The sequence below is a fragment of the Globicephala melas genome, chromosome 13 (genome assembly GCF_963455315.2).
Source record: "Globicephala melas chromosome 13, mGloMel1.2, whole genome shotgun sequence".
NCBI classification, from domain to species: domain Eukaryota; kingdom Metazoa; phylum Chordata; class Mammalia; order Artiodactyla; family Delphinidae; genus Globicephala; species Globicephala melas.
This window is the reverse complement of record NC_083326.1, coordinates 74,797,507-74,811,580: the sequence shown is the minus strand read 5'-3', so window position 1 is coordinate 74,811,580 and position 14,074 is coordinate 74,797,507. Positions and strand designations below refer to the sequence as shown.

Genomic DNA, 14,074 nt, shown 5'->3' with positions numbered 1-14,074 from the left:
CTTGCACGGGGTGCTGCTGGCCCTGCGCACCATTTCCAAAGAGAAAAGTTCACTTAGGAATCTCGATTTCTTCTCTAGAAATGCTGGATTATCTGGCCACAGGAGGCCCACCTGAGCCACCCACAAGATTTGGTTACCTGCCCTGAAGTAGTGTTTGAGTTTTCAACCTTGTTGGAAACCTGTTTCCAAGTGTCCTAACCTTCATCGGTCCCCAGGGAGCATGTTTAAAATGCAGGTTTCCAGCCCCCAGCCCCTGGAATGCCTGGGTCAGGAGGTCTCACGCGCTCCCAGGAAATTCCTGGGTGCCCTTGAACCCACAGAAACTCTGCTGCTCACTGCATTTCAGAACTTCTCCAAATCTATGGAGATCCCCCCTTTCTGGGCTGTTGCCAACATTCTCTCTCACCCCAGGCAGTGAGAGAGGTGTTCAGCCTGGCCCGTAGCTCATGTCTGCTTATCCAGGAAGCTGGTGGTGGTGGTGGTGGTGCTGGTGGTGGGGGCATCAACCCCATTTCACAGGTGAGGAAACTGAGGCTCAAAGATCCTCAGAGTCCTGATTCATTCAAAGTCTCATAGCAAGAGACTTCAGTGATGAGACCAAGACCCCAATCCTGGGCCTTCCCGCCCCTTTCCCTCAAAGCTACATCTTAATTACTCTGTGACCTTGCAAGGAACACCTTTTTTAACCCCATATGCAAAATGTTTTTAAGATATTCTATACATCAGACATGTCGCAAATGTAGACAAGTCCTCTCCCCAGTAAGTGTCATCTACTGAGATGTGAATGGTCTCCGGTCCAGAGAAGGGAGGGGGAAGAGGAGGACCGGGAGGAGGGGGAGGAGGAGGGAGAGGGAGGAGGGAGGGAGGAGGGGGGAGGAGGGGGGAAGTAGGAGGGGGATGAGGAGGGAGGGGGAGGGGAGTAGGGGGAGGGGAGGAGGGGAGGGGGAGGAGGGGAAGGGGAGGAGGGGAAGGGGGAGGAGGGGAAGGGGAGGAGGGGAAGGGGGAGGAGGGGAAGGGGAGGAGGGGAAGGGGGAGGAGGGGAAGGGGAGGAGGAGGGAGAGGGAGGGAGGAGGGCGTGGGGGAGGAGGGGAAGAGGGGAGAAAGGAGGGAGGAGGGGAGGAGGAGGGGGAAAAGGGAGGGGGATGAGGAAGGAGGGGGAGGAGGGAGAGGGAGGAGGGGGAAGGAGGGGGATGAGGAGGGAGGGGGAGGAGAGGGGAGGAGGAGGGAGGGGGAGGGAGGGGAGAGGAGGGGGAGGAGGAGGGGGAAAAGGGAGGGGGATGAGGAGGGAGGGGGAGGAGAGGGGAGGAGGAGGGAGGGGGAGGAGAGGGGAGGAGGAGAAGAGAGCTTTATGAGGAGGCCCCTGCAGAAGCATCTGGCCACTCACCTCCACCGCCACGTGGCCCCTGGAGATCTGGAGCAGGCAGCCCAGCCCCACGCCCACCAGGATATCTGCAGCCCAGCTCAGGAAGTTTGCCAGAACATAACGCCGCATAAGCCCGACCACACAGCCCACTGGCTTTCTTTCTGATCTCTGGCTGTGCTCCCCCTCTCCCCAAAAGCCACCCTACCTGAGGAGACCTTAGCGAGTTTTAGCGCCTCTAAGAGAGTCTCCAGTGCACATTTTGCCTCAGTCTGTAAGGATCGCAGGAGGTGACAGAAACGCTTGGTACCTGGTAAGATGGAGAAATGGGATGCGAGGCGAAGTGACCACCCACGGTCCACTGGGGAGACTGGTGACGGAGCATGTCTCGGGGCCACCCCTAGGGGTTGTTCAGGGGACACTGCTCCAGCCAGGGCTCCGTCCTTCCCACCCCAACCTGGCTTTAGGGCTGTGGTCAGGAGAAGCCACAGCCCTAAAGCCAGGAGCGGGTCACAGTGAGCACCGGGAGTGACAGACAGCAGGAAACGTGCTGCACACAGGTCACACAGCTGGCGTGCGGCAGCGCTGAAACCGGCACCCAAGACTGGCACCCAAGACTGTCGAGATTCAAAGCCCTGTCTTTTTCACAGCCCTAGGCAGCCTGACCCTGCCTTTTCTATATAGACCAAGGGGTGGCAAATTAAAGCCTGCAGGACAATCCGGCCCAAGGCCTGCTTTTATTAATGAAGTTATATTGGGACCCAGTCACGCCCATTTGTTTATCTATTGCCCATGGCTGTTTTCACATTACAACAGCAGAGTTGAGGAGCTGCAAAAGAGATCCTATGGTCCACAAAATCTAACATATGTACTCTCTGGCCCTTTAAGAAAAAGTTTGCCAACCCTGACATCTACAGACCATGACATCTGTAAGCAAGAGGGAGGGGTCTTCCACAAGCTTAGTGCGTGGGCACCTACTAATAATACCTCTGCCCTAACAAGACGAATGTCTGCCATCACTGCTGTTTGCCAGGTGCAAAGCACTTCTGTCACCTCATTCAATCCTTATAACAACCTATGAGATCAGTCCTCTCAATATCCCCATCTTTACAGATGAAGAAGCTGAGGCTCAAGCAGATGCATCACCTGCCCCAGGTGCTCCAGTGAAAGCCAATCTGGGGTGGGGGGGGGGCGTGGAGCACACCCTCGGCTCCCAGCACTGAGGGCAGGGCGGTCCCAGAAAGGATACTGAAGATGATGCCACCAAAACAGGCCGAGAACGCCATCCGCGGGTAGCCCTGGCGGGCCAGCGTGAGATCTGAGAAGACATCTGCGTGGAAACACGAGAAGGCCTTGAGGTGTGCAGGGCTTCCCCTAGCCCTCCTTGTTCATTCACTCCTTCATTCTACCCACAGTCATTCAGTCAACAAACACTGATGAAGGTCTGCCTGGCTCTGGCACTAGCTGGCTGGGTGCTATGGGAGGCCACATCATCCCGTAAGACACAATTCCCTTCTTAATTCCTTCTACCTGCCTCTTTTCCACCAGGGGCAACTCTGAGGGTGTGACGTGCCACCACCAATCTTTCACCCATGTCCCGTCTGCTGCTAGCACACACAGTACCTCGGGGCAAATGAGGAAAAGGGGCCCAAAAAGGTGAGTGGAAGGAGAGCTAGACTTTGGGCCCCCTGATCCCTTGTCAGGATGCTCTTGGGCAGTGTACAACCTGAGCAGCCCTACTTGGCAGCTCTAGCTAGAGAAGGATATCTGTATGTATGAGTGAATGCCTACCCATGTCGCACACCCACGGACACATTCCTCCTGGTTGGCTGCAATGAGCTCCATGTCCTGCCTGAAGTCTGGGGAGCCACTGAGTGTCCATGCATCAGAGAGTGGGGAAGAGGCTGGGGGCTTCTACAGAGCCTCCCGGCTCAGGTATATTCCGGGCCATCCCACCCAGATGCCCAATGATGGTCACTCCAAAATGACGGGCACTGACCACCTGCTGAGGGCAGATGCACTGGACGCCCCTACCCACATGCAATTCTGTCTGGAGGAGCAAAAAGCAGTGAGGTAGCTGTGCTCATTCTAGAAGCCCACCCGGCCCCAAGTCACCTCCAATGCTGTTCCCCCAGGCCAGCAGCGTGAGCCCGAGGACAGTGTTGCTCAGCCGGAAGACCACACCCAGGGACCGTAAGACGTTCACCACCTCCGTGGCAGCTGCGTTGATCCACAGGGCGCTGGTCAGGAAGCCCAGGAAAGCGAAGAGCTGGGGGAGGGAACAGGGACACAGCCTTAGTTCCTCAGCTATAAAATGGGACAATAACAGTACCTACTCCGTGAGGTTGTCATGAGCATAAAATGAGTTAGTAGATGCAAAGCAGTTAGAGCCTGGCATATATTACGCGCTCAATAAAATGCTAGATCAATATTACCATTTTGTCAAAAAGGAGTTCACCATAGCTTTCATCAGATTTCTAGTCTATGGACCAAATGCCATCTCATCACCAGAAAAAGAAACTCCATACCCGTGATCAGTCACTTCCCAGCCCACCCAACCTTCCTCCCAGCCCCTGGCAATCACTCCCCTATTTTCTGTCTCTCTGGATTCGCTTATTCTAGACATGTCATAGAAATGGCCTCACACAATATGTGGTCCTTTGTGACTGGCCTCTTTCACTCAGCATCATGTTTTCAAGGTGCATCCACCTTGGGACATGTGTCAGTACTTCAAAGACTAGTAAGAAACACTGCCTAAGACCATTTCTCTAAATAATCAATTGGCTGAAAATTCAACTTCCTTTGGGCTGGTACATCCATTCAGAGTTTCTGAAAATAGAAACTAGAATTTTTAAAAGCAATAATTAGGAAAAAAAAAAGAAAAAAATTAAGTAAACTTCTGAGGAAAAGGTCTCTGGACAAACTACCTAAAATTTTTTTAACATCCTGCAGAGGTGAGAGAATGGGAAAAAAACACCCCCAAAGACCAAACAACTCCATCACTGGAATGTGATTATTAGGAACCCAGGTGCTTCCTAGTTAGGATGGTGGAAAAGAGTCTGGTAGGTCTTTAAAAAGGTAAACATACAGTTCACATTTGACCCAGCAGTTCTACTTACTCCCAGGAATACACCCAAGAGAAATGAAAGAATTATTTCTACAGAAAAAAATTTAAAGCAATGGTCATGGCAGCATTATTCATAATATCTAAAAAGTGGGAAAAAAACCCAGGGTCCATTAATGGATGAATCGATAAACAAAATATGCTATATCTGTATAATCGAATAGTATTCAACCATGAAAAGGAATGAAGTACTGATACATGTTACAACATGGATAAACCTTGAAAACATTTTGCTAAGGGAAAGAGGGCAGTCATAAAAGACCACATATTGTATGATTCCATGTATGTGAAATATATAGAACAGGAAAATCTAGAGAAGCAGACAGCAGACTCGTGGTGGCCAGGGGATGGTGGGGAGGATGGGGAGTGACTGCTACTGGGAACAGGGTTTCTTTTTGGGGTGATGAAAATGCTCTCAAATTGTGGTGATGGTTGCACAACTCTCTGAATATAATGAACACCATTAAATTGTATACCTCAAACGGGTGACTTGTATGGTGTATGAATTATAGCGCAATAAAATAAAGCTGTTACCAAACGAAGTGGACCCTGAACAGTAACAAAACTCCTTAAAAGTGGCTTTAAAGACCTGTCATGGTGGGAAGTGATTAGCGGCCAAATTGTCCCAGAACATCTGCCCAGGAGACCTCAGTGTCCCCTCTCCCGGCTTGGAGAGTCTAGGTTTCTTACCCAGTGAAGCCTGGGGGGCTCACTGTTGGATGTGGCAAAAAAGGTCACTGCAGCCAAGGCTGTGCCTGCGATCACCACCACGGCCCAGACGGGAAAGAGGCCACCTATCTCATAGACGCCATCTGCAGAGGGACGAGAAAGGGAGCTGGCACTCTCCGTGGCTTCAACTTGGCGCCTCCTCCTGGAAGCCCCCTAAGAATGACTGAGATGCTGTGGAGGGGAGACCCATGGATAAAACCCACAGATAAAGTTCGATTGTTTGGATATAGGGTAGATACCTCCTATGTGCCCAGCCCTGTCCTAGACACTTCAGGGAGACAGAGAAATTAAAGACACAGCCCCTGCCCGCAAGCTACTCACATTGGAAAGAAAAGACAGACACATGAAAAACACTCTCCAGCCTTTTGTTGTGGAGCTAGGATGGGAATGGCTAAGACTACTCACCACCACTATCCTTTCCCGTGCCCATGGCAGACATCACTAATCAACCATGATGCTTTGGTCCAACTGAGCTTCAAGACAGCACCCTCCAGCCAGGCATTACCAATGGATGGGCATCACTCCATGAGATGAACTGTACAGTCAAATACAACCTTAGCCACTGATCCTGGCTCTCCTGAGAAGTCTACTCCACAAACCAATCCATTATAAAGTTACGAAGGTTCCAGAGGCTTCATATAAAAACACCGAAGGGAGGAAACCCTGCAGGCAGGCAGAACACTCTAGAATTCTCCACATACCATCCTTTCACCACTAGTCTCAAAGGCAATGGATGGTTCAACTGCCCAGGCACACGTAACAGGACTTTCCTTTTGTTCTTTCTTAGTCTAGCTCATGGGCTCACAAACATCAGTGGGCATAAGGATTACACGGGGGGGCTGACTATATAAAATTGTGTGCACAATACACTGTGGGAGACTTTCAGGGGGTAATTTTGACGGATGTGACTTTTACTTATAGAGCTGGCTTTGGAACCTGACGCCTGGGTGAGAGGGCCTTTCTCTGTATTCCCCATTCCTGCGTTAGAGGAACTTCAGCAGGTGGCTGGGGCATGGGGTAGTCAGGAAGGACTTCTTGGCATGCTGAGGATGTGAGCTGAGTCATAAGCAGAGAGGGGCACAAGGGTTCTACAGGAAGAGGGAAGAGATGGGTGGGAAGGAATTGAGCAAGTTCGTGTCATCAATAGCAGAAAAAGGCCTGGAGAAGGTGGTTGGCTCAGGGTCTCAGAGGCCTTGAATGATAGTTGGAGGACATGGGTTTTTTCCAAGAGGCACGCGGGAGCCATGGAGGTCTTAGAGTGGAGGAGTGACCACAACATGTGAAAAGTGGCACTTTAGAAAGATGGCTCTGGGGGTGGCCTAGAGAGGGAGGATGGAGGTTGGCAGTGAGATTGGGAGGCTTGGCTGGTGGACACGGCCCTCCCCCCCGCCCCAGGCAGGGCTCTCTATCTCTACCCTCGATTCTCCGCCTTAACTTTAATCAATGAAAATAACCCGCTCCTGATTAATTCTATCAAATGCTTATTAACCGGAAGCATTTTTGCCGGATTTATTATCTCCAGCAACGTTCAGTTCCCCTAATAACCATACGGTTCTACCTAACGTTAACTGCCCTGACAATGACTGTCCTAGGCTTTAACTTTAGCACGTGAAATTAATCTTACTACACAAAACTTAAAATTTAATTACCCCTCAAGCACCTTCAAATTCTGCAAACTTGTAGGGTATTTTCTCACTATCATACACCGCGTACCACCCTAGTTAAATCTATCAACAAGCCAAAAATCAGCATCTTCTCTCCTAGACCTAATCTGACTAGAGAGAGTTTTACCAAAAACCACTTCCCTTATTCAATTAAAATTTCTCTACACTAGATTCAGACCAAAAAGGTCTAATCACACTATATGTCCTATCATTCCTCATTACCCTTACTCTAAGCATAATTTTATTTAATTACCACGAGCAAACTCCATAATAACCACAATACCGATAAGCAGTACTCAACCAGTAACAATCACCCGTCAAGTACCAAAACTATATAACGCTGCAATTCCTATGGCTTCCTCGCTGAAAAAAGCCAGAATCACCTGTATCATAAATAACCCAATCTCCTAGTCCATTGAACTTACATAAACTTCCACCTCTTCGTCTTTTAAAACATATAGCACTGTTGAAAATTCTACAGTCAGTCCTGAGAGAAGTATTCCTAAAACAGTCTTATTAGAAACCCAAACTTCGGGACTTCCCTGGTGGCGCAGTGGTTAAGAATCCGCCTGCAGGGGACACGGGTTCGTGGCCCGGTCCGGGCAGATCCCACATGCGGCAGAGCAACTAAGTCCGTGCGCCACAATTACTGAGCCTGCGCTCTAGAGCCCGTGAGCCACAACTACTGAAGCCTGCGCGCCTAGAGCTCATGCTCTGCAACAAGAGAAGCCACCACGATGAGAAGCCTGCGCACCGCAAGGAAGACCCAACGCAGCCATAAATAAATAAATTTATAAAAAATAAATAAATAAAAATAGTTAAAAAGAAACCAAATTTCAGGGTCAGTAGCCACAGCCATTGTATAACCAAATACTACCAGTATTCCCCCTAGATAAATCAAAAATAGCATTAAGCCTAAAAACGAACCACCAACATTCAACAGAATTCCAAAACCAACACCACCACCCACAATCAACCCAAGTCCTCCATTAATAGGTGAAAGTTTTGAAGAACACCCCACGAAACTAATCACAAAAATAGTACTCAAAATAAATGTATGTTATCATTCTTACATGGAATCTAGCCATGTCCAATGACATGAAAAATTATCCTTGTTATTCAACTATAAGAACACTAATGACCAACATCTGAAAATCACACCCATTAATAAAAATTATCAACACACTCATTGATCTTCCAGCCCCATCAAACATTTCATTGTGATAAAATTTTGGTTCTCTAGTAGGTATTTAATTTTACAAATCCTGACAGGCTTGTTCCTAGCAATACACTATACATCAGACACAATAACCGCTTTCGCATCAGTGACACACATCTGCAGAGACGTAAATGATGGATGAATCACTCGGTGTATACATGCAAATGGAGCTTCCATATTCTTTATTTGCCTATTTATTCACGGAGGACATGGCCTATATTATGGGTCCTATACTTTCCTAGAAACATGAAATAGTGGAATTATTCTGCTATTCACAGTTACAGCCACTGCGTTCACAGGCTATGTATGACCACGAGGACAAGTATCATTCTGAGGCGGAGAAGTCATTACCAACCTTCTTTCGGCAATCCCATACGCTCGACAGAACGTGTCGAATGAATGAGGCGGCTTTTCTGTAGATAAGGCCACTCTCTCACGAGGCTCTGCCTTCCGTTTCATCCTCCCGTTTATCATCACAGCACTAGCAGCTGTCCACCTGCTATGCCTTCACGAAACAGTACCTGATAATCCCACAGGAATTTCATCCAACATAGATAAAATTCCATGTCACCCCTACTATACCATTAGAGACATCTTAGGTGCCTTACTACTAGTTCTAGCACTACTAATATTCGTTTTATTTTCACCCAACTTACTAGGAGATCCCAGCAAACCCCCTCAACACACCACCACACATTAAACCAGAATGGTATTTCCTATTCGCATAGGCAATCTTACGATCAATCCCCAACAAATTAGGAGGAGTCCCAGCCCTCGTCATTTCAATCTTAATCCTAGCATTTATCCCAATACTCCACATATCCAAGCAATGAAGCATAACATTCCGACCTCTTTTTTTTTTTTTTTGGTACGCGGGCCTCTCACTGTTGTGGCCTCTCCCGTTGCGGAGCACAGGCTCCGGACGCGCAGGCTCATGGCTCATGGGCCCAGCCTCTCCGCGGCATGTGGGATCTTTCCGGACCGGGGCACGAACCCGTGTCCCCCGCATATCGGCAGGCGGACTCTCAACCACTGCGCCACCAGGGAAGCCCAACATTCTGACCTCTCAGTCAGTGTCTGTACTGAGTACTAGTGGCAGACCTATCAACACTAACATGAATTGGAGGACAACCTGTAGAACACCCCTTCAACATCATTGGAAAGCTAGCATCTATTTTATACTTCTTTCTAATTCTAGTATTAATACCAGTAATCGGCATCATTGAAAATAATCTCCTAAAATGAAGAGGCTTTGTAGTATATTTCATTACTCTGGTCTTGTAAACCAGAAAAGAAGGACAACACATCTCCCTAAGACTCAGGGAAGAAGCTTCAGCTCCACCATCAGCACCCAAAGCTGAAATTCTACTTGAACTGTTCCCTGACATTTTTTAATGGGACATTTACAGGATTATTGAGTACTGTGTATTAAAATGACCCATTTTTACCATAAACTGCTATGTACATCATGCATAACTGTGCTGCTCCCACAGTCTGGGGGTTCCATCCAGTGCTCAGCCCAGAAGCGGGGTCACAAATGCATTAGCCTGGACCAGCTACCACTAGATGGTGTTGGGGCAGGTGGACAAGACACTAAATATCATAGAATCACATCTCAGGAAACGGATTCCTTCTTCAATTCTCTCACTGTAACAAATTTAAATACCTTAAATGCATTGGAAATGATGCCAGTTTCCTACTGATGCAAGTGATACAGATTCCTTTCCAATAAATTAAAAAAAAAAGAGCTGATTTAAGTATCAGATATAACAGTTTAGAGTGAGAGAAAAATCAAGATCGTTCCTGAATGACTAACGCTTGGGAGCCCCTCTTTTAAGAAGCCACAAGGATGGTGAAGCCAGCCCGCAGGCTGGAGAGGCCGGCCACAATGAACCAGACAGCTGGTACCCATAGGGGGCGCCCTTCCCAGCTCTGGGGCCACACTGTGTCCTGATGGGCGCTCCTTCCCTCAGTGCCTGTGTCCTCCCAAAAAATGGAGGAGAAACAGAGAATTTGGCAGGCTTTTCATCCAGACACTCTTTAGCAAAAAAGCCACAGCCAGCCATGCATTTGCTACCAGCCCTACCTCCACTCCAGGAGATGCCCCTGGGTTGAGGGGCAGGAGCCCAGATGACAGAGAGAGGAATGGGCAGCATGAGATACTAAGGTCAGACAACGGGAAGAACCTATGTAGCGGCAGTTAGAAGACACCCGACAAGACTGGGTGTTGCTTTAGCCAGAGCAGTTCAGAAAAGGAAAGCCTGGGGCAGGCGGGGGAAGACTCAGTGCCAGTGGGGACCGGCCAGGTCACACAAACGAGTGAAGTAACCCACCCAGGTCACCCAGTAGGCTATGGAGGGATCTGTGAGGAATCACTCAGTGGGCACCTGCGTTGTGTGTGTGTGGGGGTGCCCCTCTGCTCAGCTCCAGCCGATTTTGCTTTTAGGAATGTGGCCCAGACCTTCTTGAGAAGCCCAGGCCTGGATTTTGACGTGAAGTCTGCAAATTGTGTAAGGCAAGGGAACGAGCCAGAGGGCTGCACTTGGTCCCAGGGCCACCAGTGTCCAGCCTCCATGTGGAGCCAGTGGGCCTGGACCAAGAGACTGCGGGAGACTGGCGTCCTTCATGGCACAAGCACACATTAAGTGCCAGGACGGCCCCTCTGGCCCAGGGTCCCCTGGTGTGGCTGAGAAGAAAACTCGGGAGTATGGGGCAGAGGGAGGTGGGCTTGCCTGGGGGAGGGGATACTCACAGGCCCCCGACTGCAGGGTCAGGACCAAGAACAGGGGGCTGATGACCAGGTGCAGGCAGTTGAGGGGCCGCTTCCAGTTCCCATCCTCCTTGTCGGGGTCCATGACGGGAACAGTGAGGAGCAGCAGGAACTCCACGGGCAGCTGTCAAGTGTGGGGAGGCAGCGAGGCCTGTGCTCGGCTGGCCCCACCCTGAGCTCAGTTACTCAAGAACACGGCTGTTGCTAATAGAGCACCCACTGTGTGCAGGCCCCAAAGTGCCGGGATTAGCCTCCTACTGCTGCTGTAACACGCTGCCACACACCGAGGGCTAGTACGGCACCCCAACTGCTAATCCTGACAACGCTGTGAATAGGAAGTCTAATTTTCCTACCTTTCAGGTAAAGAAACTGAGGCTCAGAGAGGTTAAGAAACTTTGCCAAAGCCACACAGAAGGGTATATGAAACCAGGATAGAGGGGCAGCTCTGACTAACCCCACACCTTGTGTTTTCAGCCGGTAACTAAACCACTGATAACACTTACGGAGTGCTTACTATATGCTAAGCACCAGAGTCAGCCCTTTACATATATTAGTTCATTAAATTGTCACAATCACTGTAGTAGGCTGGATATGGTTCCCAACTCTTCAGTCCCTTCCTGTAACAGAATTAAACACTCCCACACTTTGTCAAATGACTAGAGTCTGCAGAATATATTTCCCTGTCCCACTGATGTTGAACTTGGCCATGTCACTTGCTTTGGCCAATGGGCTGTTGGTGAATGTGATGTGAACAGAGGCATAAAGTGTGCTTGGAGAGTTTGCCTTGGTCTTTTCTGCCAAGAAAAGAGCACACTCCCACTGGCCCCAGAATGAGATGGGGGGCAGACCTGAACCACCAACCAGAGTCACCCTAGATGACTTATAGGCTCTTGAACAAGAATAAATATTGTCATCATAAGTTAATGAGATGTTGGGGGGTTGTTTGTTACACAGCACTGTTGCAGCAATAACTTACTAATATAACCACTCCAGAAGAAAGGTACTGTCATTATACCCATTTTTCAGTGGAGATAACTGCAGCTCAGAGAGATGAAGTGATTTGCCCAAGGTCATGATGTAGCCAGAGCCACTGTGGGGTATAAATATAGTTTATTATCTACCCCTGGGTCTGAGAAGGCCTAAGAGGTATCCACGTTGGAGGGCTGTGAGGTGAGACCCCTGACTTTTTCGGTCTGGGTGGTGGAAAGCAGCTGCAGTTGTGCCTCATGTAAACCAGCCTGGATACCCCTGCCCACATCGAGACCTCAGGAGACATTTAGCTCAGGGAAGCAGTGGGGATCAGAGGAGAGCAATTTCGGCCTCATTTGGACTCACTATGACCCACTCCCTCTCCGTCCCAGTTCCCTGCCCTCACCTGGTCAGGAGGGGTCCCATCTCCTCTCTCTCTGTCCCTGAGAAGATGCTCTCATTCCTCCATGGGGGGAAGAGCCCCAGCTATGCTCCATGACTCAGTTTCCCCATCAAGTTCCAGCTCATCTATTTCCCCATCAAGTCCTCAGCAGAGGCCGACCCTCCCCTCATTGCTCTGGAGAAGGTCGAGGGGCAACTGTCCTGTGCTGTCATGAAGCCAGGAGCCTGGCTCAGAGTCCCCCCTTACCTTGAACGCCTTGAGGGCCCTCCAGTACACTGGCTTGGTCCTCCACTTCCTGTAATTCAGGGGGTTGAGGGCCTGCAACAGGATCTGAGCCGTGGTCTTCTGGTAGAAGAACAGCGGCCGGTACTCCTCACCTGGGGGTGAAAGGTGGGAGGGGCAGCTGTCCATGGCTGGCTCAGCCTCCGGGAAACCCTCTTCCCTCCCCCTCCCACCAGTCCCCCCAACCCTTGGGAAGAAGGAAAAGCCCAGGGCCTGGTAGGGGTGCAGGTAAACCCGGCCCAGAGCTTAGCCGAGGTGGGACCTGGATGGCCCCATCTCCCCACCTCTCCATCCCAGCCAGGCACAGGGCACTGGACTCACCGTAGTCATAGCTGTTGGTATTAGAAGACACCCGATCCTCCTCGGAACCTGACAGCACCTCTGTAGGAGAGAGGGGAGTTTCCCATGAGCCAACTGGGGCACCCAGACCCTCCACCACTGTTCTAGGGTAGAGCACCTCTGGGACAGGACAGTTTTCAGGGTGCAAGTGTCCAGGCCCTCTGTCCTTCGGATTTCTCAGCAATCACCCTGCCCGCTCAGAAATTCTTACAGATTGAGGAAGTCTAACTCACAAAACATTTTCAAATGTAATGAGGCAGCCATAATGCTAAATTGAATAAGGGTGTTTGAAGACATAATTGAAACACCTATTGACTTCAATTTTGTACCTTTCAGAATTTGGAACCCACCATATTTTTCTTTTCCAGTTGCAACTTTTCTCGGGAGTCCTTGGGAATGATTAGAGGACTGAGTCCTGTAAAGAAGGGCTTCCTAAAAGGAAAATGGCCTTTCTCAAGTGAGGAGTGCTAGTCCTGATTCTTCCTCTGTGTGACTTTGGGCCCTTCTCCAGGTCTCATTTTCCCCTTCTGTTCCAGCCTGGAGGCGTATGATGGGTTTAAAAGACAGCACAGGGTAATATGTACTGAACTCTGAAGGCTCAGTTGATAAAGAGGGCAGAAGAGGAAAAATCATGGTAGACTTCCTGTAGGAGGAGTCACCAGCACCTGTGTCAGGGCCCCAGGGATTTGAGAGGTAATGAGATAGAGTCTGGCCCTCTGGAAGCTCACAGTCCAACAGACGGAAATACAAGCAAATTAATAACAGAATGGAGAAATAAAGGCTGTGCTGGGGAGAGTCTGAAAGCTGTACAAGCCCAGAAGGGACACCTGGGGTTCTCTGCAGAGCTCCCTCCAGGCTGAGTCCTTAAGTCTTTCAGAAGAAGTGCACACCAGGGAGAGGGGACAGCACACGCAAAGGCCCAGAGATAGCCAGACGGAGCATAGCGTCTTCAGGGACACGGGGGTAGCCCTGCACAGCTGGGGCATGGAGTTTGGGGTATGAAATGAGTCTGGAGAAGAAAGCTGAGGCCCAGCACAAATGGCAGCAGATCCAGTGCAAGGTTCTCAGGCTCACACGCTGAAAGGGACCAAGCACATCATGGGGCCAAGTGAAACAGGCTAGCAGGCGGAATTCTGGTTTTCCAATCAGGTCTGCAACCAATCCACCCCCACGTGTTGGGGCTGATGACAGAGAGTGGTGGGGACTGGGGCAAAC

The 14,074-nt window shown here is 49.8% G+C and overlaps 1 protein-coding gene across 1 annotated transcript in view; it reads right to left on the bottom strand.

The window, feature by feature from the left end:
• SLC8B1 (solute carrier family 8 member B1) overlaps positions 1–14,074 on the bottom strand; it is a 32,181-nt gene that overhangs the window by 4,223 nt on the left and 13,884 nt on the right. Inside the window, exons 9-15 of the mRNA XM_070043408.1 lie at positions 12,842–12,901; positions 12,485–12,615; positions 10,849–10,990; positions 5,175–5,296; positions 3,476–3,629; positions 2,610–2,690; positions 1,385–1,449 (exon numbers count right to left, since the gene is read on the bottom strand). Of these exons, the coding sequence (XP_069899509.1) occupies positions 1,385–1,449; positions 2,610–2,690; positions 3,476–3,629; positions 5,175–5,296; positions 10,849–10,990; positions 12,485–12,615; positions 12,842–12,901 (755 nt within the window). The remainder of the gene's footprint in view (positions 1–1,384; positions 1,450–2,609; positions 2,691–3,475; positions 3,630–5,174; positions 5,297–10,848; positions 10,991–12,484; positions 12,616–12,841; positions 12,902–14,074) is intronic.